Source organism: Callorhinus ursinus, unplaced genomic scaffold (genome assembly GCF_003265705.2).
Source record: "Callorhinus ursinus isolate GAN/ISIS: 27379988/994484 unplaced genomic scaffold, GSC_fseal_2.0 scaffold58, whole genome shotgun sequence".
Lineage (NCBI taxonomy): Eukaryota > Metazoa > Chordata > Mammalia > Carnivora > Otariidae > Callorhinus > Callorhinus ursinus.
The window spans coordinates 8606948-8632573 of NW_027397120.1; the positions used below are offsets into that span (position 1 = coordinate 8606948).

The following is a 25626-nucleotide window of genomic DNA, read 5'->3' on the forward strand; positions in this document are numbered from 1 at the left end:
GGGTGGCTGGGTGACAGACATTGGGGAGGGTATGTGCTATGGTGAGCACTGTGAATTGTGCAAGACTGTTGAATCACAGATCTGTACCTCTGAAACAAATAATGCAATATATGTTAAGAAAAAAAAAAAGAAGAAGATAGCAGGAGGGGAAGAATGAAGGGGAGTAAGTCGGAGGGGGAGATGAACCATGAGAGACGATGGACTCTGAAAAACAAACTGAGGGTTCTAGAGGGGAGGGGGTGGGGGGATGGGTTAGCCTGGTGATGGGTATTAAAGAGGGCACGTTCTGCGTGGAGCACTGGGTGTTATGCACAAACAATGAATCATGGAACACTACATCAAAAACTAATGATGTAATGTATGGTGATTAACATAACAATAAAAATTATTTTAATTAATTAATTAATTAAGGGTCTCAAGGTGAGGGTATCCTGGGTTACCTAGATGGGCCCTAAAATCATTGATAAATGTCCTTAAGAGGAGGTGACACAGACACAGGAGAAGGCCACGTGAAGACAGAGACAAAGGTCAGAGTGACGTAGCCACAAGCCAAGGGACGCTGGGGGCTACCAGAAGCTGGAGGAGGCGAGAAAGCTTCCTCCCCTAGAGCCTCTGGAGGGAGCACAGCCCTGCCAATACCTCGATTTCGGACGCTCAGCTGCTTGAACTATGGGAGGATATATTTCTGTTGTTTTAAGCCCCTCAGTTTGTGGTCCTTTGTAACAGCAGCCCTAGGATGCTAATGCGGAGCCTGACCCCATGCCAGGCTGGGCGTTTCACATCCTGTTGCAATAGTGTCGGGATGTTCGAGATCCATCTGCCGTCAGGCTCGGTGGGTGAGTACGCTCGTCCTGCGGCCCCCAAGCAGCCCAATCCTGGAGATAAGAGCAAGGTCTTGGCATCACACACACCTAGGTTCAAACCCTGACTCTGGCACTTTCCAGACACATGGTTCTGGATACATTTCTTAGCTGTTCTCTACCTCCATTTTCTTATTCATGAAATTGTGCGGTGCTGCCTACTTCTCTGCTGAGTTTGTGGTCAGTGGGGACAGAGCACTAAGGACAGGTCCGGGCTCATGGATGGCGCTCAGCGGAGGGCGGTCGGGGTAGCTCTTGGCATGAATGAGACCAGAACGCTGTTCCAGAACTGTAGCTGGGAGAGAGTAACTGAAGAGAGAAACTTAATCAAACGCTTAGAATCCATACTGTTAATTCATGGTAGCTTTATTCTAAAAATAGTGTGTTAAACCGAATTTAATAAGCAGAATTTTATCTGAAAAGCACTTCAGTCTTCCTTTCGTCAGAGCTGTTCCCGTGTATACCTGTCTTCCCCAGAAACCCTTCTGGCTACCTCTTCTCTCTCCCCAGCCCCTCCTCTCATCTTCGCTGTAATTCATTTGTAGTCTATTAGCAATAATCGCGCCTCGGATAAACCTCATTGGCTACGATACTGCCACTGCGCAAAGCTTCATTTGTAGTCTACAGTAGATACTGGACACCGCCTTGTTCAAATGAGGTCTTCTGAATCCCGTTCTTGAACATTCTTGCTGTCTCCCTCCTGCCCCTTGGAGCGCTGTTTGGTGACAACATTGTCCGGTTGGCTTGGCAGGTCTCAACGATTTCAGCTACCTTCACACCAACTGCTTCGAGCTGTCCATTTACGTGGGCTGTGATAAGTACCCGCACGAGAGTGAGCTGCCCGAGGAGTGGGAGAATAATCGAGAGTCCTTAATCGTGTTCATGGAGCAGGTATGGCATAAGCACACATTGGGGTGGGGGCTGGCAAAGGAATGGGGCCTACTAGGGGACTGAAAGCCTGAGACTGAGTTGAGTTAGTACTTGGGACTCCGGCTGTCGTGCTGGGCCGGCCCCGCACGGTGCTAGAAGAACCACCGTCTGTCTGCACTTGATTCAGCCCTGCAGAGTGAGCTGTAAAGCCTTGTTGATGGCTCACACTGGGTCATAGTGAGTGGGACCAGATGTTGCCCTGTGGGCAGGGGGTGACCTGTGTCCGAGCCAGCAGGCTCAGGCCCCTTGTGCTAGTCCGCCAGGGTTGCATAAAAACATAGACACCAGGGCGGGGGCGGGGCTCAAGCAACAGAAATTACAGTTCTGGAGGCTGGACGTCCAAGATCAAAGTGCTGGCAGGTTGGTCTCATTCGGAGGCGCCTCCTTGGCTGGCAGACGGCCGTCTCCTCTCCTTGTCCTTACATGGTCTTTTCTCCATGCACACACGCTCCTGGTGTCTCTGTGGGTCCCCGTTTCCACTTATAAGGGAGGGAGTCAGATTGGATCAGAGCCCACCCAAATGACCTCATTAATCACCCCTTTAAAGACATGGTCTCCAATACAGTCACATTCTAAGTGTGACTTAGAATTCTAAGTCACATCCCCTTACTCCCGGGACTAAGGACTTTACCGTGGGCCTTGTTGGAGGATGCCATGGTGCCCACCATGGCTGTGAGGCTGAGAGGCTCTGCTGCAGGTGTGGGAGGCTCCTGGGAACAGGTCTCCCGAGCCCCTGCCAGAGTTCTGCTTGCAGTTGGTGAGGAAGCCCTGCTGGATCCACTAGGCACCTCCCCCGCCTTCCCTTCCTCCTGCTCTCAAGGACACGCCCATCCCGTAGCATTGAGTAAACCAGTTCTAGTTCCGTGCTACAATGAATACAATGACATCCACGCCCCACTGAGGAACAGACTAACCAGAAACCAGAGGAATAAACAAAAGGAACGTTGGGCCTCAATTATGTGACTCTACTGTGACTCCCATCCATTAGGAAGTGTGGTTCTGAGGCTTGCAGGATCATGCACGGAGGCTGCCCTTTCCACGGTTGTTGTAGATGAATCAGAAGACACTTTCCAGGCAATGCTTAGGCTGCCAGCTTCCTGGTACCTGCACCTCCACCTCCACTGACCTTGGCAGAGGTGAGCCCTGGCACCTAGCATCCCAGTCTGCCCCATGAGGGTCTCTGGAGACTCTGTGCAGCCCTTGCACAGAGTGCACTCGCCTGGCACAGCGGGTGTGAACCTGTTCTTTCCTCTTGGGAAGCTGTGAGCACACTCTCTGTCCACATCCTGAAATTTTGCGAGTGAAGGCTCTTCTTCATTTCATCTATGAAAAGAGAGAAGGCTCTGGTCATTCTAAAGTAATCCCGTGTCACCAAGGCACCTGCTATGGATAAAATGCCCAGGCACAGTAATACATACAGTGTCATTGGAGATGATAGTATGCCGCCTGGGGTTGTCACATCGTTCTACGGATGGGGAAACTGAGGCACGAGGTGCCGAGTGATGTGTATCGTGTGACACAGCTCATCAGCTGAAGGGCCCTATGGACGGAGTTGTAGTTTATAGGAACGCCTTTGACTCTTTTCTTTTCTCTCTGACCCTTAAGTGCCTGGGTCTACGTATTAGGTCCATAGAGTTCAGGAAAGTCTAAACAAATGGGCCTAGAAAAAATTAAATCCCATTTTTACTGGGTGTGCTTGATACGAACCATCTCAGATCCTAATATTTTTTAAGCCTCTGGAATATCTGAACTCCGATGGAAGACTTCCCAGTACCTGGACCCAAAGGGAACGCAGAAATTTACACACCTCATCCAGGCACAGCCAGGGAGCTTTTGAGCTAGATAAGGTGCTGCGAGGGTTCCCCATGGCCCTGGGGTGGCGTTCGGCTTATAGCCTCCTTCACCATGTGCTTTGGGTCAAGTGCATCATGAGCTCACCCCGTTTCTTGTCGTGTTTGCTGAGCAGGTCCATCGCGGCATCAAAGGCGTGGTGAGGGACTTCCATGGGAAAGGAATTCCGAATGCCATTATCTCTGTGGAAGGCGTTAACCATGACATCCGAACAGGTAACCGCGAGCATAGACGAACTGTCTCTCGGTAGGGAATGTCTGTTTTCTCGAAGCATTTTACTTGGGTTAAAATCACACGTCAAGTGCCGGAAACTTCTTACAGAGAGCCGAATTCTTGTCTCCTTCCTCAGACTCCCCATGCAGGCCCTGGAAAGCACGGTTTTCAGCCTGTGCTTTCTGCTTTTTCCCTTATTCAGGTGAAAACCAGAGGTGCAGGAAGGTAAAAGGACCCACTGGTGGTTTCAGGGGCAGGTGGGGCCTGGGTTCGGGTGTCGGACTCCCAGCCCCAGCATGCCCCTGCTCACTCAGGGCTTCCCCGCTGCTGGGAAACCCATGTAGTTTTCCCTTGTGCCCAGGACCGTTGTCACCCGGGATGGTGCTCGGTGCACCCAGGGCCAGGTAAGGGAAGAGTGACCTTGACTGTGACAGGGAACATGTGCAGCGTGATGCAGTGACAGGTGCGCGGGGGAGAGAATTGGCTAGAAGCCTAAAGCAGGTTGTCTGCAGGGGTTCTGGTGGCAATGGTGTGTCCGGGGGCCTGCTGAGGCCCACGCACTGAGGTTTTCGGCCGTGGGGAGACTGCGGGGCGCGGTGTCATCGCCGTGGGCACATGGCTTTGCTTTGGTGTCAGCTGCAGTGGGCGGGGGGCACTGGGTCCTGTGTTGGTTTCCAGTGCGTGTCTTGAAAATGACCCCAGACTTAAAAGATCAGAAATGTATTCTCTCACAGTTAGGGAGGCCGGAGGTATGAAATCCTGGTGTCAGCAGGGCGGTGCTCCCTCCGGAGCCCCCGGGGAGGACCTTTCCTTGGCTCTTGCAGCTTCCTTGGCCACGTCACTCCACTTCTTGCCTCCATCTCTCTGGCCTCCTCCTCTGCGTCCTCCTCCCTGCCTCTTATTAATAAGGACACCTGTCATTGGATTTAGGGCCCACCCGGGTCACTCAGGATGATTTCATCTGGAGATCCTTTATTGTATCTGCAAAGGTTCTTTTCCCAAATAAGGTCACATTTAGAGGGTCTGGGTAGTAGGATGTGGGCTTCTGGGGACCATCATTCAACCTGCTCCACGTCCCACCCGGACACCGAGCACAGACTCAGCAGCAGGAGAAGGGAAATCGTGATTGCCACGAGAAAGACCTGTTCAGCCCTCGGACACTCTCAAACGACCGGGAGAAACAGAATTGGAGGCTGACTCGGCAGGTGTTTAATGCGGTCTGACCTTGACCTGTTGGTTCAAGAGCTTACACTGGATGGGGCAGCCAGCGGCCCGGGACTGAGAGGGTTCTCGGGAGGTGGTGACTGTCAGATTTCAAACAAGGCCAATCCCAGGGAAACTGGGCCAAGTCCATGTTGCTCCTGTGCTCACCATGTGTTACCACTTTTATGGCCTGTGACGGCTGGAATGATCTACAAGGTGCGGACGAGGAACAGAGGCTTAGCCTTGGTTCTGCCTCCCCCCCCACCCCCAGTCTAACAGCACATAGATGCAGAATCCATGCCCACGCAGCACCTCCTCGGCTGCTGGCCGGTTTCAGCCCCGGCCCCTGTTGGGGTCACTGTGGTATCCCCCCAAAGGCCATACGGCATTGGGCTACCGGTTACCTCCCAAACCTCTTCTTCTGGGGTGACCAGCTCCCTTGGGTTTGCCCAGGACTGTCCCCATTTAAAACTGAAAATCACGAGTCCCGGTTTTGGTCAAACAGGAATAATTGCTCCCCTGTGCTTTCTGCCCCCTCCGACACCCCTGCAGGCTCCTTCCTGGAGGGCTGAGGCCACACTCTAGCACCTCCTGCTGCCTGAACCTCCTTTCCTTGAGAATCCCTTGGTTCCTTCCTTGTCCTTTTCAGGTCTTTGTTCAGCTGTCACTCTGTCAACAAAGCCAACCACAGTGACCACCTTTTCTAACATAGCACACCTGCCCCTACCACCTGCGATTCCTCCCGGCCTCCTGCCTTCCCCTCCCATAGCGCTTCCACGCCTGACATCTGACTACCGTCCTTCTGGTGTCTCTGCCCCTCCCTCACTGGCTCCTAGACCAGGGGTCCTTGACCCTTTTGTGCCTCAATTAAGTACAAGCACACTGCCTGGCATTCAGTAGGTGCTTAATAAATACTTATTGAATGAACGAATGAGTTCGAATGAATGAATGGACCCGACATGATGTTTCTGGTGGTGCAGAGGGGCTGAGCTGGGATTTGAGCCAGGGGTAGGGACTGCGAATGTGGTACCCCTGCCCTTGCCCCCATGCTGTCCCTCCTGAGAGGGCAGGAGCTTCTCCAGACTGTTCACGGGCATTAACAGACCCAGTCCTTCAAACAGGCGATCCCATCTGACCTTCGAGGGAACGGAGCCTCTGGGACCGGAGGAGGGGGTAGGCCGGGCTTCACACATCGCCCGCGTGTTCTTCAGCGCCAGGCTGACATGACTGCCTGCTGACATGCCCGGTACAGGAGGCCAAGGATTGTTTAAATGGGTGAATTGTAGCTGACACGCCACAAGATAGCAGACCGCTGTGTAATGCCATGACGCGCCTTCGCATTTTCTGAACCCGCCTACTGTTTGTCCTTGAGGACCTCACAGCCGCTGCCCGTGAGCTTTCCCGCCGTGCAGCAAGGCGTTCGGGACATAGCCGCCCTTCACCGCCGTCCGCGGGGCCGTGCGTTCGTTCCCAGACTCATCCGTCCGTTCGTTTGTTCACAGGCTCTGAACTTGTGCCGGGCGGGATCGCCGCGGGGTGCTGGTGATCGTTAGGAATAGAGGGGGCTGCTGTATCTGGCTCCGCATAGGACTTGTATTTTAAGCATTGCTAACAAGCTCCCTCCTGTAAAAGAAAGATTCACAAAAGAACCTCGAACGTTCTTGGGACTATTAGTGCTTGGTACGTCATGTGAGAAAACAGGAGGGTTTTAAGTGGGGTGGGAGAGAAAGAGCCCCCCGAGCCCCACAAGCCAGAAGAGAGCGCTGTGCCCAGTGAGCTCGGAACCTCAAGGCCCTGTGATCACCGAAGTGGTTTGGATGAGCCGATGGGAGCCGCCTCCCCCTCTCCTTTATTTCCCCCTAAAATAATGTCCCAGTGTATTCTCCTGATAGATGAACTCTGTACTTTACACGTGGTTCCTTATCGTATTTATTTCGGCGTCTTTCATTGCTCAACATACGATCTGAGTTTGCCTTGATCTCTCTCCGAGCCTTCTGTGAACGGACAAGTTTCCTTTCAGGAGGGATTTTGCATAAAATCAACAGGGAAATTGAAGTCCAAGGAGAGAGAAGCTAGTCAGAGTACTTTCTAAATGCATGCAAATATGTTGGCCAAGCACCTGCCTCAGAATGCCCCATGAATGTCCTCTGTTTGGTGGACATTAGCACGACCTGCTACCGAACGGACATTTGTGAGCATCTGGGTTGTCCCTCTGTCCACCGTGCTGAGCGACACCAGCTGCGTACCCACCCCCCACCCCACAGCTCGACAGAACATTCACCCTTGAACACAGACCTGGTCACCCTGTGGGATAGTAACCTACCATGCTGACCCCTGAATTTTATGAAGTGGATGATTCTAGACTTTACTGGTGGTCGGGGGAAGAACCTGAGGGAGAAGTGTGGGGAAAGCCTTACCAAGAACTTTTGGGGGAGAGCGTGCAGTGCCAGGTGGAGGAGAGCATCCATGTTTCAGAAGTGGAAACTTGGTGATTCCAGAGCGGACACCCCTCGTTCCGATTCTGTGAACCTAAACAAATTCCTGATGGCTTCATTTGTTCTTTGAACATACCTTATGGAGAACATCCTGTGTGTTGGCCTAGAGCTCCTGTGGTAAAGGAGACAAATATGGCCACTCACCTCAGGGAGTAGACATTCTAGTGGGGGAGATCTACAAACAATTATAAAGGAAAACTTTAAAGTTAATAGCAGACTACGGTGAGAGCCAACGAAGAAAGAATTGGGATGATCTGTAGGATCATCTGTAGGGGAGTAAGCCACCTGCGCTGGGTGGACCGCGACCCAGCACACTGAGGCCTGTTGGCCAGTGAGCGGGCTGCATGTACGTGTGGCAGACGGCTGCCTACGGAGTTCATTTTTCACAACATGTTCTCATGAGCTCACTTACTTTGCATGGGGGTGTCTCCACTGAATAAAGGTGGTAACTTTGATCTGATGCTTCAGAGTGTCCTACGTGAGTCTGGGGGAGATAGACAGTCGTGCACACACACATGGCGCTGCTCCCGTCCCTTCGAAGATTTCGGGGCTTGTGGTCGACAAGGGAGCCTGGCCCGGGGCCTCGTTACCACTCTCCTTTTTCTTCTGGCACCAAAGCTGTGAGAGAGAGAGCCGAGTCTGGTGTTGGGGGGCCTGCTGGTGACTGGCCGTGTGACCTCGTGCCGGACATCACGCCTCCCTGGGCATCAGATTACTCACGTGGAAAGGGGACTCATCATGCAACCTGCCTCAGAAGTTTGCTTGCAGATTCAGCGGATCAGTGCCTGCCTTGACCCTCTGGGCGCCATGTCCTCCACGGGTGGGTGGGGGAGGTCACTGGTGACCCCTTCCTCACCTCAAAGCCTCTTTTCAGGTCGGGGTCTAAGTGTCCTCAGCCTGTTGTAGGCTCCTGGGAGGAGAACGTTGGCCGGGAAGCCCTCTCTGCAACAGAGATGGAGTCCACAGCTAAGGGTGGACCCGGGGCCCCGACGTGTTATTGGGTGGCTGAGCAGCCGTGTTGTGGGGGAGGGGGGAGCTCCGCTTTGCAGCACCCCTGTCTCAGCTCCTACAGCTTCACGCTTCTCTTGCCAATCCCCACCCCCTGGGCCGGGGAATGCAGATACCAGGCCTCCTCCCAGATCATTTGGCCCTGGTCCCCTGAGTCTTTTATTTCTCTTTTCAGAAGTGAAGAGCCCCACCTCTTAAAAGAATTACTCTTCTGTATTTATCGCCAGGCTAAGGGAGACCAGAAAGCCAGGCACTGATGGCTTTTCAAGATGGCATTTTGTGGTGAGGGCATAGCATTTGGAAGCTCAGGCTCATAATGAATGGCATGTATTGTCACAGAGGAAGGAGTGTGAGTGATCATTTCTCCATCTTCACTCATGTGTATGAACACTATGGGGAGCCTACACCCCAGCCCTCTGCCTGTTAAAACCATTAAGGTGGCTTCCAAAGAGGAAAATAAGAATTTGCAAAAAAAAAAAAAAAAAAAAAAAAAATTGCCTCTGCAGAGGCTCGAATTCCACGAGGCCAGCCTCTGAGTCTCTCTCTGGCTGGGACACCGGTTATGGAATAGCAGGGCTGGTGGTATCTGCCTTAGAAGAGAACTGCTCTGAATTCCCCTCCTTTCTCTTCACAGCCAGCGATGGGGATTACTGGCGCCTCCTGAACCCCGGAGAGTATGTGGTCACAGCCAAAGCCGAAGGGTTCACCTCATCCACCAAGAACTGCATGGTCGGCTATGACATGGGGGCCACGCAGTGCGACTTCACACTCAGCAAAACCAACCTGGCCAGGATCAGGGAGATCATGGAAAAGTTCGGGAAACAGCCCATCAGCCTGCCAGCCAGGCGGCTGAAGCTGCGGGGGCGGAAGAGACGACAGCGCGGGTGACCTCCCAACACTTGAGACCTGTCCCGGACCCCTGCAAATTAAACCACCCCCAGTTGTAGCTCCATAGAGGACTCGCTCCCTGTTGTTTTCTCGGTAATTCACGAAGGCCTGGGAGAATGTGTGTATTGAAAGGCTGGTCCTGAGGGGAGGGCCGAAAGCTTAGGATATTTTTTGTAGTCTTTGTCCCATTTAATCCAAATAACTCAGATCAGCAGAGAAAGGCTGGTAGGAGTGAGAATTCAGCAACTCAACCTGAGAATTAGAGACAGAGAGGGGCTTGCCAGCTCTGGGCCTCCTGGCTGCGCTGGAAGGGAAGCCGGTGCTCCCCTCCCCCCACTTGCTTGTGTGACAGCAAGAGTTCCTCGTGCATTTGCATTTTGCGTGGCTCCAGTTGCAGCACTCCTGGGGCCCTGCGGTCCCAGAAGTTACCATCTGAGATGCTCACGGGCATTCTGAGAGAATCCACCCTCTCCGGCCCCAGGCCATTCCAAGAGCCTCTTGAATCCATATAGTCCCCCTTTCCACCAAGGACTGTGTTTAGAAAAGGAGAAAAATGCTGAACTAGTTCACCAGTGACTGGTGGACAGCCGGAGTGCAGGGTCCACAGAGAACCCCCCAGGCTCCCTGCTGGCCCAGCAGCCCCGGGTGCTGCCTGCACAGGGATGAAGTAGAAGGAGGCGCTCTTCCCAAGGGAGTCGATCACACAGCCTGGCTCCCCTCTTTGACCTGCAGGACTCGAGAAGGGCCAGAAGGAGGCCGCCTTGCAACCCTCTCTCTGCTCAAGATGTTCCTCCTTTCATAGAAATGAGTGCTCATAAGTTGGCCGAACATCACCAAGGGAGTTATTTTTGATGTGTGGGGTGCCAGACCTTCCACTTAGGCCAAATGTGATGAAAAGCTCTTAGAATTATCTGTGGAATGTTGGCTTGGGAGGGGTGATACAAGAAAACAGTTTGTCTTCTTTGTATGCACCTTGCTGCCTCACTGACCTGGGGGGAGTGAGAAGAATAAAGCAAGCTGATGGTGAGATCCTTCCGGCGTGTGGTTTTCCTGGGCAGACTCGCCGCCACCCAAATGCCATGCCCCACTGCCTCTCCCTGAGGGCAGTCCCTCCAGAGGCGGTGCCGGCCTGGGGAGGGGTACCCTGTGCCCCCCGCCAAGCTTGGTACTGCTGCTTACAGCTGCGTGTCTCCTGCCTCCTTCCCAGGGAGCCACGTGCCTGGGGAAAGTCATCCAGATGCTGGGCATCCACGGGTGCTGCTGGGGATGCCAGCGAGCATCTTTCCAGAAAAGATCCTTAGGCAACTTTCTGACCGTCTACACCAGAGATGGCAAACTTGCCTTATAAAGGATCAGGGGGTAAGGATTGCAGGCTTCGCGGCTGGTTTCGGTCACAGGTACTCAGCTCGGCCGTGGTAGCTCAGAAGCAGACAGGCATGTAATACACCAAAGAGCGAGTGTGGCTACGTTGCAATAAAACTTTATTTACAAAAACACATGGTAGTTGGATTTGAACCCCCAGGCTGGGGCACAGCTCGCTGACCCCCGTTCCAAATCAGCGCTATGCAGTAGAACTTGCCATGACGATGGAAATGCTCTATTCTGTGCGATCTAACACACTAGCCCCTGGCTGCGTGTGGCTAGCGAGCGCCCGAAACGTGGCTTCTGCAACTGGGGGCCAGAATTGCTGGTGTTACATAATTTCCATTCATCTAAATTTCCCTTCTAATAGCCATATTAGCCCGTGCAGCTCCCCATGCAGCCCACGGTAGGAAGAACTGACCTGGCGTCATCAGATGGGTGTAAGAAGCAAGCCCTTGCAGTGGTGAACTGGCACTACCGTTCAGAAGGGCTGTAGCCGTTCCAGGTGCCTCAGCAGACCGCCTTTGTCAGGGCCCCGCACTTGGTGCCAGAGTGGCTCAGTCTTATTGCCGGTGACTAGCGCTGTCTCCTTCGGGCGACGGTACACAGCCTGCACGTCCGTGCCATGCTCTGCCGTCTGCAGGCCCGCCGTCGGCCCTGGCCCACCGGCCGGCATTCCAGGCTTGCAGGCCAGGGCTGTGGGCTCTGGGCCTGTGCCACCCCCGTGTGTGGCCTTGGACCCGGCAGCCTCTCTACTCTCCCATCCGTTCCTGCAAAGTAAAGCCAGGCTGGCTGTGGTGTCCCCTGATTTCTGGTGGAGAACGGACCCTGGATTCCTCACGCCCTGTTCTGTTGGAGCTGTTTCTCTACTCGGCCCTTTCAGTGGGCGCCCTGGCACCTCCATAGTAGCTGCCCCTCTCCAGGCCTTCAAGCCCCGAACACCTTTCCCGACCTAGCTCCTGGAGCTTCTTTGCTATGCGACTTCCACCTGCTTTCAGCCAGAATTACCCCTCCTGGATCTTGCCCACAGGCTCGGCGTGGGCCTCCGCAGGTCTCTCCACAGATGGAAAACCCTTCTGCTTTTCTCTCGAGACCCGTCTTGAAATGCTGCCTCCTACAGGAAGCCTTCCGCCCTCTCCTGACCTGGACATGTTTGAACAGGTCTGCAGAGCCCTCAGGGCCTCAGAGGGACAGTTCCCCATGCCTTTCCACTGGAACTTTTATTGCTTCTGGTTCTCTCTGCCTTTGGACCAGAAGCTCCCCAAGGGCAAGAAAGATGCCCCCTGAGTACCTGCTCCCCCAGGGCTGGCTTAGCTCCGTCCTCACAGCAGGTGCTCCACAAACACGTATAGAATCGAACTGGCCTTGTGCCTTGTGGTGTTTTGCTTTCAGGATTCCCTTATAAGCTAAGAAAATGTGACTTCAGAAATTGAAAATTCGCCACTTGAATTTCGTGTCTTTACCTCGTCAGTAAAGTCTGGTGTTTGGCTGAGCACAACAACATGTCTAAAATATTGTATAGGCTTTGCTTTCTATCTGGATGTTTTCCGACAGCACAAAATCAACACAAAACCTCTGTGTCTGGCAGAGAAGCCTGCGTCTGTGAATCCCTCTCCTCCTCGAGGCTGGGGAAGCTGCTGCAACACTGCTCTTTTTAACACGAGCTGTGTTTTGTGTTGAAGGACTCTTAAGGAGCTGCCCCAAATCTTCTTCAGCCATCACCACTCATTTTCTGTGACTGTAACAGGAAACCTCAGGATTTCTTCAGTCTTTGTGTCACAAAGACCTTAGGAACCACTTTAAAACGACATCACGCTATTAACGTATAAACTAGCCACGTGGTAGCAAGGATGCTCTATTGATGTGGGGGCTTAGGTGGCCGGGCCCGAAGAGTTCTCAAGTGTGCAGGTTCTGAGTTGGCTCTAGGGGTCACCCCCCTGCCTGGAGGAGCTCAAATTTCCATGCCTCTCTGTTGGCATCCTTCTACCAGTGGTTGGTGTAGCTGCCACCTGCAAAGCCACCCTCAGCAGGGCTGGCCAGAAAGCTGCAGAGCCTGGTTCCCCACGACTCGATTCTGCCGCTGAGCTCTGAGCACCAGGACAACCTCTCCTGAGGCCGCGGGAGCTCTTTCTCCTGCCTGTCTATCCCCTGTCACCTAATCACAGCCCCAACCTCCCAGCCAAGGCACAAGGAGTCCAGGGAAACCTAGACAAAAGGAACCAGGGGACAAACATATGGGCCACAGAGGAGAATGACAGGTCTTTAGAGCTGAGGGATGCCTCGAGATGAATGTGTCCAAGGGCAGCAACCAGGTCCCCTCTTGCAAGCCAACTCTTGATTTATCGGCAGTAGTTGCTTGGAGCTCTGTGTCTAAGAAGGATTCTGAGGCAGAGTCCTGGCTCAGTCGGATCAAATGGTGCAGTTTCTCTGGGTCCCCAAACTAGTTCCAGTCGTCCTGGGATTAGAGGGAGGACAACTGAGGCCCGAGCAGAGGCCTCCTGTGTCCGGAGCTGTGTTCCAGCCTGTGGCAGGGGCAGGACTCAGCAATGCTCCTTCCTGCGTCCTAGGAGAAAACTCTAATTCGGTCCCAGAGCAGCCTGCCCCAGGGCTGTGCCTCTTGGCTGACTTTCTTAGGAGCAGATCAAGCTCTGAGGCGGTGACGGAAGCCTTGGGGGCCGCAGGTGCTTTTCAGAAATCAGAGGACAAAAGATCGGAACCCTTGTTTGGTCAGCTTCCCCGGGAGACTGTGAGGGACGAGCTCAGGACATGTGTGCTAAGGCCCCGAGTGTGCCCACAGGCCCGCTTCTGCAGGCTTTTTTACCTCATAGCTCCCTGTCCACTTCAGATGACCTAACGGCGAGGCGATGTCCCGACTCCCCGGCCCCATTTTGGTTTTGGGTTGGAGACGTGCATCAGGGTGCTTCCGTGTCCTTGGCAGCCTGGCCAGGGTTCTGAGCAGCAGGAGGCCGGCACCGCGCCGGTGTTTCTGGTTATGTCTCCTGAGAGCAAACCCTACAGAGGAAGGGGACAGGGACTCCACTCACACTCATGAGTGCTGCCGTGAATGGGCCCTGTCCACGCCTCATCCGTTTGTCGCCACTGCAAGAGGGCCTCTTAGAGCCTCCTCCAGGCTGTCTGTGGAGCCAGGCTGAGGGTGACACTGAGCTGAGCGGGGCCGTCCGTCCCGCCACCAGCAGTCAGCTCTGCCTGACTCAGCTCCAGGCTGTTACAGAGCAAGGTGTTGCAAGAGCCTCATCTTTGGAGTCAAGAAGGCTGAGTTGTGGTCCCAGCCCTGCGTCTTACTCCCTGCACAGTCTTATCACCTCTGAGCCTTGGTCTTCTCATCTGCAGAGTGGGTGGAAGTGCAGGGCTGCACACACATCTGGGACAACGATCCCCGTCGTGAGCATTTAGGCCGGCAGCTGGCATGCTGGCGGCACCAAGGTGCAGAGGAGAGACCAAATGTTTATCTTCGGGTACTGTGTTCCCAGCACGAGCAATACGACTTTTCATCCCCACAGCTGCATTAGAGGTAAATATTGTTTATTTTTCAAAGGAAGAAACGGAGGCCTAGGGCATGCCTAGGTACGTGTAGCCAGATCATCTACTTTGATTTTTTTAAGTTAATCACTCTGATGGAACTTACCCTCTGGTCTACTCCTTAATCTGCTCTTGAGACCTGAAGCAGCTGAACAGTGAGGAAGGAAGAGGGGAGCCGAAGAGACGGACGGCCCCAGAGCTACAGAAGAGACCTGTTGAACGTGCGGAGCACTTATGCTCTTGCTTTCAGACTCCCCAGATGCGCCGGGGGTCATAGCAAAGCCGCTGTCCTCTGGATGTCAGCCCCTCCGGCTCCGGCAAGTCCAGAGCCTCTAGGATGTCAGGATCCAGCTCTGCATCTCTGCCGGTTCATACGAAACACACTGCACAGGGTCTGGGGGATTCGCTGGGGCAAGAAGAGGAAGGAGAGGAAATTTCCATGGCACCCCTTGGCCTGTGGAGGAAGGAAAGGGCCCACCAATCACTCACCTCCTGGGGGGGCAGTGGGAGCCAGAGGGGAGGGACAGAGCTTTGGGATTGAATGGATTTAAGTCTGTGCCAGGGCTGCCTCTTATCATCTGAGTGACATTGAACAAGTAGCCTCATTTCTAAGGTGGGCTTAGTAATCCCTGCCTCGCAGGGTTGTTGGGGAGATTCGGTCAATACTAATAAATTTACAGTGCTTGGAACCATCGGCATTGAAAAGATCTAGAAATAAAAGCGGGCAATCTTTAGAGAAAAGTACAGCCACTTCTGAAAACAGTCTGGCAGTTTCTCAAAATGTTCAGCATGCAGTTACCACATGATCTGGCCATTCCACTCCTAGGTCCACAACCAAGAGAAGTGAACACTTAGGTCCACAAGGAACTGGTCTGGGAGTGTTCACAGCAGCCAAAAGGTGGAGACAATCCAGATGGCCATCTACTGACCAATGAAACATAACATCCACAAAATGGAATATTATTCAGCCAGAAAAAGGACCGAGGACGTTACAACATGGATGAACTTGGAAAACATGGCGCTAAGTGAAAAAAGCTGGTCACAGAAGACCACATGTCGTGTGATTCTGTTTATGCAAACTGTCCAGAGGAGGCAAATCCATAGACACAGACCGTGGTTGCCCAGGACTGGGGGGATCAGGAGACGGGTGGTGGGGTAGTGGCTAAAGGGTAGGGGGTTTCTTTTTGGGGTGATAAAATGTTCTAAAACAGATTGTGCACAACTCTGAGCAACCACAGAGTTGTATACTTTAAATGAGTGAATTGTCCGCTATAGGTTATATCTCATTAAAGCTCTGTTTTCAAAAAACATGGCCATACCAAATCAATAAGCATCATTTTCAAATATGACATTCTAGGCAAGACCTTCATTGCATAACCAACTTTTCCGATTATATCCTAGTAACAAGGAGGACAGTTCCTATTGAACCTCTACAAATAACTTCACAGGCACACAAAGTCAGGGGACTCAGTCGGAATTTCTGAATTCAGGTATTAAAAACCAAACCAGATAAAAATTCCAAGTTTGTCCTTCATTAGCGCCTTCCTGCTCTGGAATCCATTGACGCTTTACTTGAGGACACCCATCAGGGCTCTTCAGGGAAAGACTAGCTTAATAATGCCAACAGGTTATTAACATGCAACGCATTCTCTGTTCTCTTCAAATGTATCCGTAAATAAGCATTTAAAAAAATTCTCAGTTTCCATGGGGCGCCTGGGTGGCTCAGTCGGTTGAGCGCCTGCCTTCGGCTCAGGTCATGATCCCAGGGTCCTGGGATCGAGCCCTGCATTGGGCTCCCTGCTCGGCGGGGAGCCTGCTTCCCCCTCTCCCTCAGCTTGCTGCTCTGCCTACTTGTCTTCTCTCTCTCTCTCTCTCTCTCTCTCTCTCTCTCTGTCAAATAAATAAATAAATAAATAATCTTAAAAAAAATTCTCAGTTTCCATTTCCCATTCAGAAAACAGCGTTGGTTCTAACCATAAAATCAACAGCTCTTTGGGGTCTTCCGTAATTGTGAGGTAAAGGTATCCAGAGACACACACACAAAAAAATCTGAGAAGTGTTGCTTCAGGACAAAACTACTGTTTTCCTTGAAAAATAGAAGCGTGTACACAAATTGTTTTTCTCCATCACTGGTGCCAAAGTAACTTCCTTTTCATAGAGCAAAGTGGGGGACGGTTGTTTGAGACTTGCTAACACTCATGAATCCACAGATTGTTCTATTCTAGCCACATCTCTCCAAAAAAAAATCTCTGAAAGAAGCAAAAATGTACGTGTTCGTTAATATGCCACAATGTATTTGAAAATATGAAGCAAAGGTCTATAAATTTTAAAATTATGCTTAGTAATCACTGTTTTGATATTCACCTTGCTTAGAAATGGTCCAGGCATTCAACAATTATCCACTGATTAGTGCCATATTGGTCTGAAGGTTTAAATTACTTAAAGATCTTGGAAATTGTCTTCAAGCTGACACACTACAAAACATAATTACTGTTGAAATAGAGTTTTTCAGAATAATTCAATTCAGTGGAACACAAATTTCAGGGTCGTGATTTCAAGCTCTGGATTGGGCTCCACACTATGCGTGGACCCTACTTCAATACTCTGGAAAACAGTATGGAGGTTCCTCAAAAAGTTAAAAATAGAGCCACCCTACGACCCAGCATTTGCACTACTAGGTATTTACCCAAAGGATACAAATGTTGTGATCCGAAGGGGCACCTGCACCCCAATGTTTACAGCAGCAATGTCCACAATAGCCAAACTGTGGAAAGAGCCCAGATGTCCGTCGATAGGTGAATGGATAAAGAAGATGTGGTATATATACACAGTGGAATATTACTCAGCCATCAGAAAGGATGCAATCTTACCATCTGTAACAATGTGGATGGAACTGGAGGGTATTATGCTGAGTGAAATAACTCAATCAGAGAAAGACAATTATCATATGGTTTCACTCATATGTGGAATTTAAGAAACAAAACAGAGGAGCATAGGGGAAGGGAGGGAAAAATAAAATAAGCTGAAATCAGAGAGGGAGACAAACCATAAAAGATTCTTAACCATAGAAAACAAACTGAGGGTTGCTGGAGGGGAGGAGGGTAAGGGATGGGGTAACTGGGTGATGGGCATGAAGGAGGGCACTTGATGGAACGAGCAGTGGGTGTTACATGCACCTGATGAACCACTGAACTCTACATCTGAAACTGATGATAACGCTGTATATTAACTAATTGAATTTAAATAAAATAAGTTAAAAATAAATAAATGAATAAGAAAAAACATGCCATTTTTAGTAAATCAAAATGTTTAAACCAGTCTCATTTGCCAAAGAGTTACCTTAATTACATGGATTCCTCAAATGCTTTGAAGTTAGTTCGAGTAACAGTAAAAGTATTAGAAGTTTCATGTTCTTATTTTCTAACAATTATAGGAAATAATCTCTATAAGTGTTTATCTCTGTAAGCCAGCCAGATCCTCACTCCTTTAAGAGACTTTGTAATTTAATTTATTAATACCCTCTGGAGCTAGGAAAACATCCAATACCCAATGAATGGTGGAGTTCTTTCTGAATTACAGACATGCAGACATGGATGTCCCTAGAGGAGGACCTATAGCTTCACTCTACCATTTTAACCACAGTTTATAAAAACTCACAGATCCGAATATCAGAGCGATTTTTGTTTTCTTACCTGGTAGGCACACGATTCTTAGTTGATATGACCTGAAAATAGACAAGTGGACCAACAAAAGACTGCTTATAGGTGAGCTCCTACTTTCAACCACCAGTAATGGCCTTTCTAGGCACAGGGCTGCCATCAAATTTCAGGGTTTGCTTTACTTGTGCTTGTAGAGTCAGCGTGTCTGGGAACACATCTTCCCTGGAGCATCCCCTCCTCAGTGAGTGAGGGTTGTGGGCGTGTAAATACTCCAGTTCCTTTGATTCTGATCATGACTTTTCTGAGTGGACCCTACACGGTCCCAGAGCTCTTGGTGGGATTGGCAAGGTTGCCCTTGGTGGGACATGGCTTAACTCAACATTACGTCCGTCCCACCTTAGACCTTTTCCTGATCCAAGGTCTCTGTGCCCCTGCCAGGTTTTCCTGGACTCCCTCCCCAGTAAATCTCCCTTTTATACAAATTCTCTTCTCAGAAGCTGCACCTGGAGAGCCCACCCTCAGGGTCTACCTATTATCTGCTTCATGTTTAGTAGCTGAACCCTGGGTATATTCAGGGGTTATTTTATATGGACAAGAAACAGGCTCCATTTCTAAACTGTCCTTGTGGGTAGGGGTGGCACCATGCTATAAAAAGGTTCTGGATAATGAGATGTGAAAATTCTAAGAAGTGAGAATAAAAGGAAGGCATGCTTTTTTTGATCATTTCTCCTTCTGTCAGGCTGGAACAGAGGCATGAAGGCTGGCACCCCAGCAGCTATCTTTGATACTGACCTTGAAGATAAGAGACCAAGAAGTGAGGATGGCAGAGCCCGGAGCCTGGCGATATCCAGGTGCCACCCTATCAGTCCCCAGCTATCTCCCTCTAAATGTTTCCAACCTAATTTCAGCCACGATGAGAGGGGGTTGTACGTCATATGTAGCAGGTCTTCGTCCTAACTGAGTCAAGGCTCAAATCCAGGTCCCTCTGATGCAAAAGTTAGCATCTCTAACCCAGAAGCAATGCTGAACTCAGGAACATTTTTTTGCGTATATTTTTCTAATTTAGTCTGTCTCAGAACTTTAGAAACCAAGAGCCAAAATGCTAAACTGTGACTAAAAAGAAGAACCATGTTGCTGGGGTATTTTCAGCTCGTGTTCAGATGTTCCGTTGTGCACGGAGGTCCTTTATAAACACCCCCACCGAGTCAATTTCTAATGTTCCTCTAGCTGTCGCCGGGCACCACCTCCTAACGCAGCAGCATTGTTACGGACTGTAAAGTGAGAATGGGACGCTTCAGTACGCCAACCTTGGTGGAGAATGCCGCCGCATTCACGCATGTGAGGGGGATCTTTCAGCACGGGGAATCCTTGCCCGTGACCCCGGGGTCACTTTGCTTTTGCAGAGAATATAAGCCCGATGTTTTAAAACTTTGCTTCACACCTTCTAGCTGATCAATAAATAAAGAACTTTTCAAGATATTTCTTTTTTTTAAAGATTTTATTTATTTATTTGACACAGAGAGAGCGCACACAAGCAGGGGGAGGAGCAGAGGGAGAGGGAGAAGCAGGCTCCCCGCTGAGCAGGGAGCCTGACACGGGGCTCAATCCCAGGACCCTGGGATCATGACCCGAGCCGAAGGCAGACGCTTAACCGACTGAGCCACCCAGGTGTCCCTCAAGATACTTCTTTTAGTTAACAGAAAGGTCGTGAGCTGTCAAGGGTGTTTTCTTGAGTGTTCAGTTGCTTCATTAGGGATCCAATTGCCTGGGTTCTCTTAAAACCCCAGGAAAGAAACTTGTCCCTTTTTTTAGGGCATACGTTTTGAGTCAGGCGGTAGAAGGGAGTGAGACACTGAATGTACACATGGACGGCAGCCAGACCAGATATATAAGTAGAATTCTGACCCACAATCTTCAGAATCCAGCCCAGGAAACCAGCTCGCTGTCTGCAAGTCAGACTTGTAGGAAGCTAGACTTCTATCTCTTGTAGTCATGCAGGAAGTCAAACATTAACCCCCGAAGCAATCACCACAGAGTGGCCGGGACGTGATCAATAGCTGACACCTTCCCGATTTTCTGTCCCTGCTTCCAAGTTAGGACCCACCAGAGACGGTCCACTATGGTCCCCTAGCCAACCACATAGGACACCCTACTTCTTGTTAGCCAGCCTACAGCTGCCCCAAGCCAACAGCCTCCAATTCGAGCTCACTGGAAGCCTTCCCTCTTCCTGCTATGAAGCTTTCCTGCTCTTCTGCCCGCGTCTGAGTCTCTGCTAAAATGCAAGAGATGGTAGCTGACTCCCTCCTGCCATAGGCTCTGAATAGATAGCCCTGGCTTTGGTGGTCTTCGTGTATTCTGCACAAGAGAGAAATGGCTTTGACTTCACACTGTCCCTCACTGCCTGTGTGACTCCTGGCAAGTCTCTTGACCTTGCTCAGACTCAGTGTCCTCACCTGCAAAATGGGCCAGCAAAGGTGACCCTGCAGCGTCTCTTTCATGATCTGTAAGGAGGCGGTGACACAAATCGTGCTGCCTGGTGCTGACACAGAACAGATGTGCAGGAAGTGAGGAAGCCTTCTGCATTACTAAAGTCACTTCCTAAAAATCAATTCTATTTACTCTCAGACTTTTTTTCTTTTCTTTCTTTCTTTTTTAGGAACACTGGGTAAATAATTTTTCCCCATTTACACGGCAGTTTGAAGTTTACAGAGGATTTGCATGTCCATTATTTTATCTGTCCCTCCCAACAGCCCCCTGGATTCTGATCAGCTCGGAGATGCAGCTGGGGAAGTGAGGCTGGGGCAGATGCTGGTTGACCAGTTGCCTCACTAGCAAGGGCTGTGCAGGCAGAGTTAGGCAAAGGGTGGGCTCTTACCCACCCTGTCCCTGTTAGCACGAAGATGCAAACCAAACATGTTTGTTTAGCTCCTGGGAGTACGTGTGTAGGATTTACAGCCTTCCAGAATGGAATGTGGACCCTGACTCAGAATAGAACTTCCTTCCATGATGCTGCCAACTCCTGGGCTTTCCCCACGTGCAGCCTCGGGTTGGTTCTTAGGGCCACTTTCTAGGTCACTCTCTGGTCTGTTGTGCTGACACTCCGTTATCAATGCAACAGGGACCATTCGAGATGGGAATGGGATGTTGGTGCTCTTGAGGGTCTTAAGACCAGCAGTGTAGAGGTGTCCAGGTCCCTCTCTGTCAGTCCCTGTCCCTGGAGGCTCCATTCAAGGGAGTGCAATAGTGCCATGGGAGATCTGAGACAGTCTGGGCCAGTGATGGCTCCCGAGGTCACAAACCGAGCCCTGCCCCACCCCCAGTGGCAGTGCCGGACCAGTGATTTCAGCAGGGCTCAGTGCCCTGTGCAATGAACGGGGACTCCCAAGTGAGGGCCTGCCTAGGTCTGAGTAGGGGCTCAAGAGGGAAAGAGAATGGAGGTTTGTGCCTTTAAATGTGTAACCCCACCCAGTGCAAAAACATAGACCTGTGATTATCATGGGTTCTGGCCAAGCGACAACCAGCTCAGCCCTCAGGAGCGACCGGGGAACAAGGAAAGGGGAAAGTTTGGGGCAGACTTTGATCTGGAAGAGACCAAAGTATCTGCTGTACCTCCTGGGATGCATTATAGCTAAGATGTAAAGGTATCCAACACAGAAATGGAACCCAACCATTCCAACCACCACGTGGATCATCTCCCCTTCTCTGAAGAAACTGTGTGTCCTGCGCAAAGCAATATATTGTGGAGTCCCTTGAAATGAAGTTTTGTCATAAGATGAGCTTTGTCATCAAAAGCCTTCACTGAGTGTCTGCCGTGAGCCCAGCTTAAGAGGCCCTATGGCCTTAGGATGGAAAAGACCCCAGCCTTGCTTTCAGAATGCAGGCAGAAACAGGGCTGTCAATAGCCTTTGATGGCCATCCTAGAGACTTGCCAGTTCTCTCTGATGACTTGGCGTGGCGCTGGGCAGGGAAGGTGACCTTCAGCTGCATTTGGAAGATAAACCGGAAATTGCCTGGCAGACCAGGAATGGAAGTGCAGGCCTCTCCGGGGACAGGGGAAAGTCTGCAGGGGCACAAAGACGCAGAAATTGTATTATATTTGAGGCATTGTGAGAGGACCCCACATTAGAGAGGGACAAAAATCGGGTAAGGGAAGGCAGATCCTCACCAAGAGGAGAGCAGGGGCAGGATGGTGCCAGGCTCAGGTGCTGGATTAGGTTTTAAGCAGGGTGCCGTGGGTGTCCAGGGAGGACTCAGCAAGGGGCATACACCCAATTCCAAGAAATACAAGAGCGCGGGAACGTGGCTTCTCGCTGAGAAGTAACGGGGCCATTTCCATGAGTGGTTACTTCAGTCTAAAAATACCCCTGTTAAAAACCTTTCTTTTAATAAATGGAATAGAAAAGTTGTTCAGTTCTTAAGAAAGAAGGATAAATAGGCTTTTTTTTTTTTTAATCAAGAAACTGAGGGATTTCATTGCAAACCTGAATTTGGCAAATCTGGTGCCTTTACAACCACGTCTCGCACAGCAGCCTGCCCCACGCTGTCTGCCAGGACCGCAGTGAGACTGGAAGAGCCGTATGATTATTGCCGTTTTATCGACGGGGAAGTGAGGCTTGGGAATGGTCAGGAACTTGCCTAAGCTCCTTTCAGTTTATCAAAAAGCAGAATATTTTTTTAAAGATTTTATTTATTTATTTGACAGAGAGAGAGAGCACAAGCAGGGAGCGCAGGAGAGGGAGAAGCAGACTCCTCGCTGAGCAGGGAGCCTGATGTGGGGCTCAATCCCAGGACCCTGGGACCATGACCTGAGCCGAAGGCAGATGCTTCACCGACTGAGCCACCCAGGCTCAATTTCTCAAAAAGAAATTTTGAGAGGACAGCTTTGGCAAAAAGATAGATACTTGAAAGGTTTGCAAGATGGGAATTTGGGGCAGAAAATATCCACAATGGGATATTTTGTCTAACTTGTATGCCTTGGGTTTGGGGTTCTGTGAAGTCTGGGATGAACACTGGGTGCAGGGAGTTTATTTGGGGGGTGACCCAGGAAGCAGGAGTGAAGGAGGCAGGAAAGGGTCTCCGGGAAGAAGCCAAGATGAGGCCACTGCTGTAGGCAATGGTGGCCCATGCCCCCAGGGACTTTGAGAAGAATGTGACACCCCCCTCTCGTGTCCGTCTGTGGGACAGGAAGCTGGAGCTGGCGTGAAGCCTGATGGGCTGTTGGGTGTCCGAGGAAGTTCGGGGTGTGAGAAGCAAGCAGCGCAGAGCCTGGAAGGGGACACTCCCAGCAGGAGGTGCGTATGAAGCTCCGTGGCAGGTGGACCTGGGGGCGTGGGGGCACCAGCTGCCAAATGTGTCTGTGACCCCAGAAAGGCACATGGGGCAGGTGGGTCTGGGAAACTGACCCATGCCCCTGATGACTGGGTGGAAGATGCTCTGAATTCACACCTCAGTGCCCTGGACTGGGGAAGACCTGGGTGATCTCTCTCCCCTCATCAACATGATACACTGTTGGTTTTAAGGCATCGAAACCACTGGTAACTGGAGGACAGGAAATGAAGGGGAAATGTGGCTGAACACTTCTGTTTGTTGCCTCATTCACATAACCAAGGTTCACTGAAGCCTGCTGTTTGCCAGGCGCTGTGCTGGGGCTCAGGGCTACAGCAGGGAAGGAAAGGGGAAAGGTCTCTGTCCTTAGGTTGTCCTGGGGTGTTTCAACTCGCTTGGGCTGGCTGTGGATACATCAAAGACGGGACATGAACTCCCAAGGGGAGGGAATCAGGTGAGGCGCCTCCTTGTCGAATGTAGTGACGTTCCTGGCTACTTGGCAGGTAGAAGTCATCCAGGGAAAAGATGTGGGAAAAGGTCTGCAGGATGTGGATTTCTGGAGGGAGATATGAGGCTGGGAGTAAATCTCAAGGCTTCCTGATGGGGACAGGAGGCGGAGGGATTAGGAGATGGGGGCCCTTTCACTGCAGGGGAATAAGACGTTCTGGGGGAAAAATACACCCTCCAGCCCTGTGAGGTCCAGCCAAGTTGATGGATCAGGTGTTCAGGTCTTCACACATGTGGTTGAGGGACACTGAAGACTGCTGTAGATCGAGGATGAGCGGTCTTCCTCCAATTCTTTTGTTCTGTATTTTAGGAAGAAAGTTTTGACGGCAGCAGGAAGGAGGGCATTGGTGGGGGGGGTGGGGGGAAGACTGGGGGGAATGAGGAGCCAGTTGGAAGCTACTCTACCAGTCCCTGCGAGAGATGATAAGGGTCTGGAGCAGGACAGGGAAGTGACATCACATTTCAGACATTCCCGGGCTTGCTCAGAGGGATTCTCTGCTTCAGGTTCCAGGGGAAATGTCAAGTCTCGAGTCCAACACGTCTAACTCGCCTTATCAGTACTTAAAAATGTTGAGGCTCGGCGTGGCCTCTGGTGTTTCCAAGCCAATCCCTCTTCCCCCCCATCAGATAGGACTGATGCCGAAGCTGAGACTCTCCAAGGGCTTGAGATCGGCCAGGCTGCCATGGATCATCCCCATCCACCCCACTCATTCAGACCACAGTTCTTTGAGTTGAGCTGATGAAATCCATTGGCTTTAGCAAAAAAACAAAAAACAAACAAACAAACAAAAACCCCAGGAGGCTGTTACCACATTTTAGAAGCTGTCCTCAGGCAGGATTCTCTTCCACTCATAAAAATCTTGAGCAAAACCCACTCTCCCTCCCCTTTGTACTAATGGGAAGAAGACACGAATCATCATTTTCTCCGAAGAGGAGCATATGCTTAATTGGCTATACTTTCTGGAAATGAAAGCATGAAAGCATGGTATTTTTCTATACATTGGGAACGGATTTAAAAGTGTGCCAATTTTTTGAAAGACCTAAACGTGAGACAGGAGTCCATCAAAATCCTAAAGGAGAACACAGGCAGCAACCTCTTCGACCTCAGCCACAGCAACTTCTTCCTAGAAACATCGCCAAAGGCAAGGGAAGCCAGGGCAAAAATGAACTATTGGGACTTCATCAAGATAAAAAGCTTTTGCACAGCAAAAGAAACAGTCCACAAAACCAAAAGACAACTGACAGAATGGGAGAAGATATTTGCAAATGACATATCAGACAAAGGGCTAGTAGCCAAAATCTATAAAGAACTTATCAAACTCAACACCCAAAGAACAAAGAATCCAATCAAGAAATGGGCAGAAGACATGAACAGACATTTTTCCAAAGAAGACATCCAAATGGCCAACAGACACATGAAAAAGTGTTCAATATCGCTCGGCATCAGGGAAATCCAAATCAAAACCTCAGTGAGATACCACCTCACAGCCGTCAGAATGGCTAAAATTAACAAGTCAGGAAACGACAGATGTTGGCGGGGATGTGGAGAAAGGGGAACCCTCCTACACTGTCGGTGGGAATGCAAGCTGGTGCAACCCCTCTGGAAAACAGTATGGAGGTTCCTCAAACAGTTGAAAAGAGAGCTACCATACGATCCAGCAATTGCACTACTGGGTATTTACCACAAAGAAAGAAATGTAGGGATCCGAAGGGGTACGTGCACCCCAGTGTTTATAGCAGCAATGGCCACAATAGCCAAACTGTGGAAAGAGCCAAGATGTCCAT

The 25626-nt window shown here is 50.8% G+C and overlaps 2 protein-coding genes and 1 pseudogene across 6 annotated transcripts in view; 1 reads left to right on the top strand and 2 right to left on the bottom strand.

Moving 5' to 3' along the window:
* Positions 1–9512, top strand: part of CPXM2 (carboxypeptidase X, M14 family member 2) — a 139499-nt gene extending 129987 nt beyond the window's left edge. For all 4 annotated transcript variants that reach the window (XM_025880292.2, XM_073884660.1, XM_073884659.1 and 1 more), the window contains 3 exons: positions 1612–1751; positions 3757–3856; positions 9195–9512. In XM_025880292.2, coding sequence (XP_025736077.1) covers positions 1612–1751; positions 3757–3856; positions 9195–9448 — 494 coding nt within the window. In that variant the 3' untranslated portion in view covers positions 9449–9512. The remainder of the gene's footprint in view (positions 1–1611; positions 1752–3756; positions 3857–9194) is intronic.
* GPR26 (G protein-coupled receptor 26) overlaps positions 1–25626 on the bottom strand; it is a 78660-nt gene that overhangs the window by 8563 nt on the left and 44471 nt on the right. The window contains exon 3 of one of the 2 annotated variants that reach the window (XM_073884662.1): positions 21607–22069. The exons of the other annotated variant lie outside the window; for it this stretch is intronic. Within the exon in view, the coding sequence (XP_073740763.1) occupies positions 21850–22069 (220 nt within the window). The 3' untranslated portion in view covers positions 21607–21849. Of the gene's footprint in view, positions 1–21606; positions 22070–25626 lie in introns of those variants that run through there. 2 annotated transcript variants of the gene reach the window in all.
* Positions 1391–1470, bottom strand: LOC112830475 (U4 spliceosomal RNA; annotated as a pseudogene).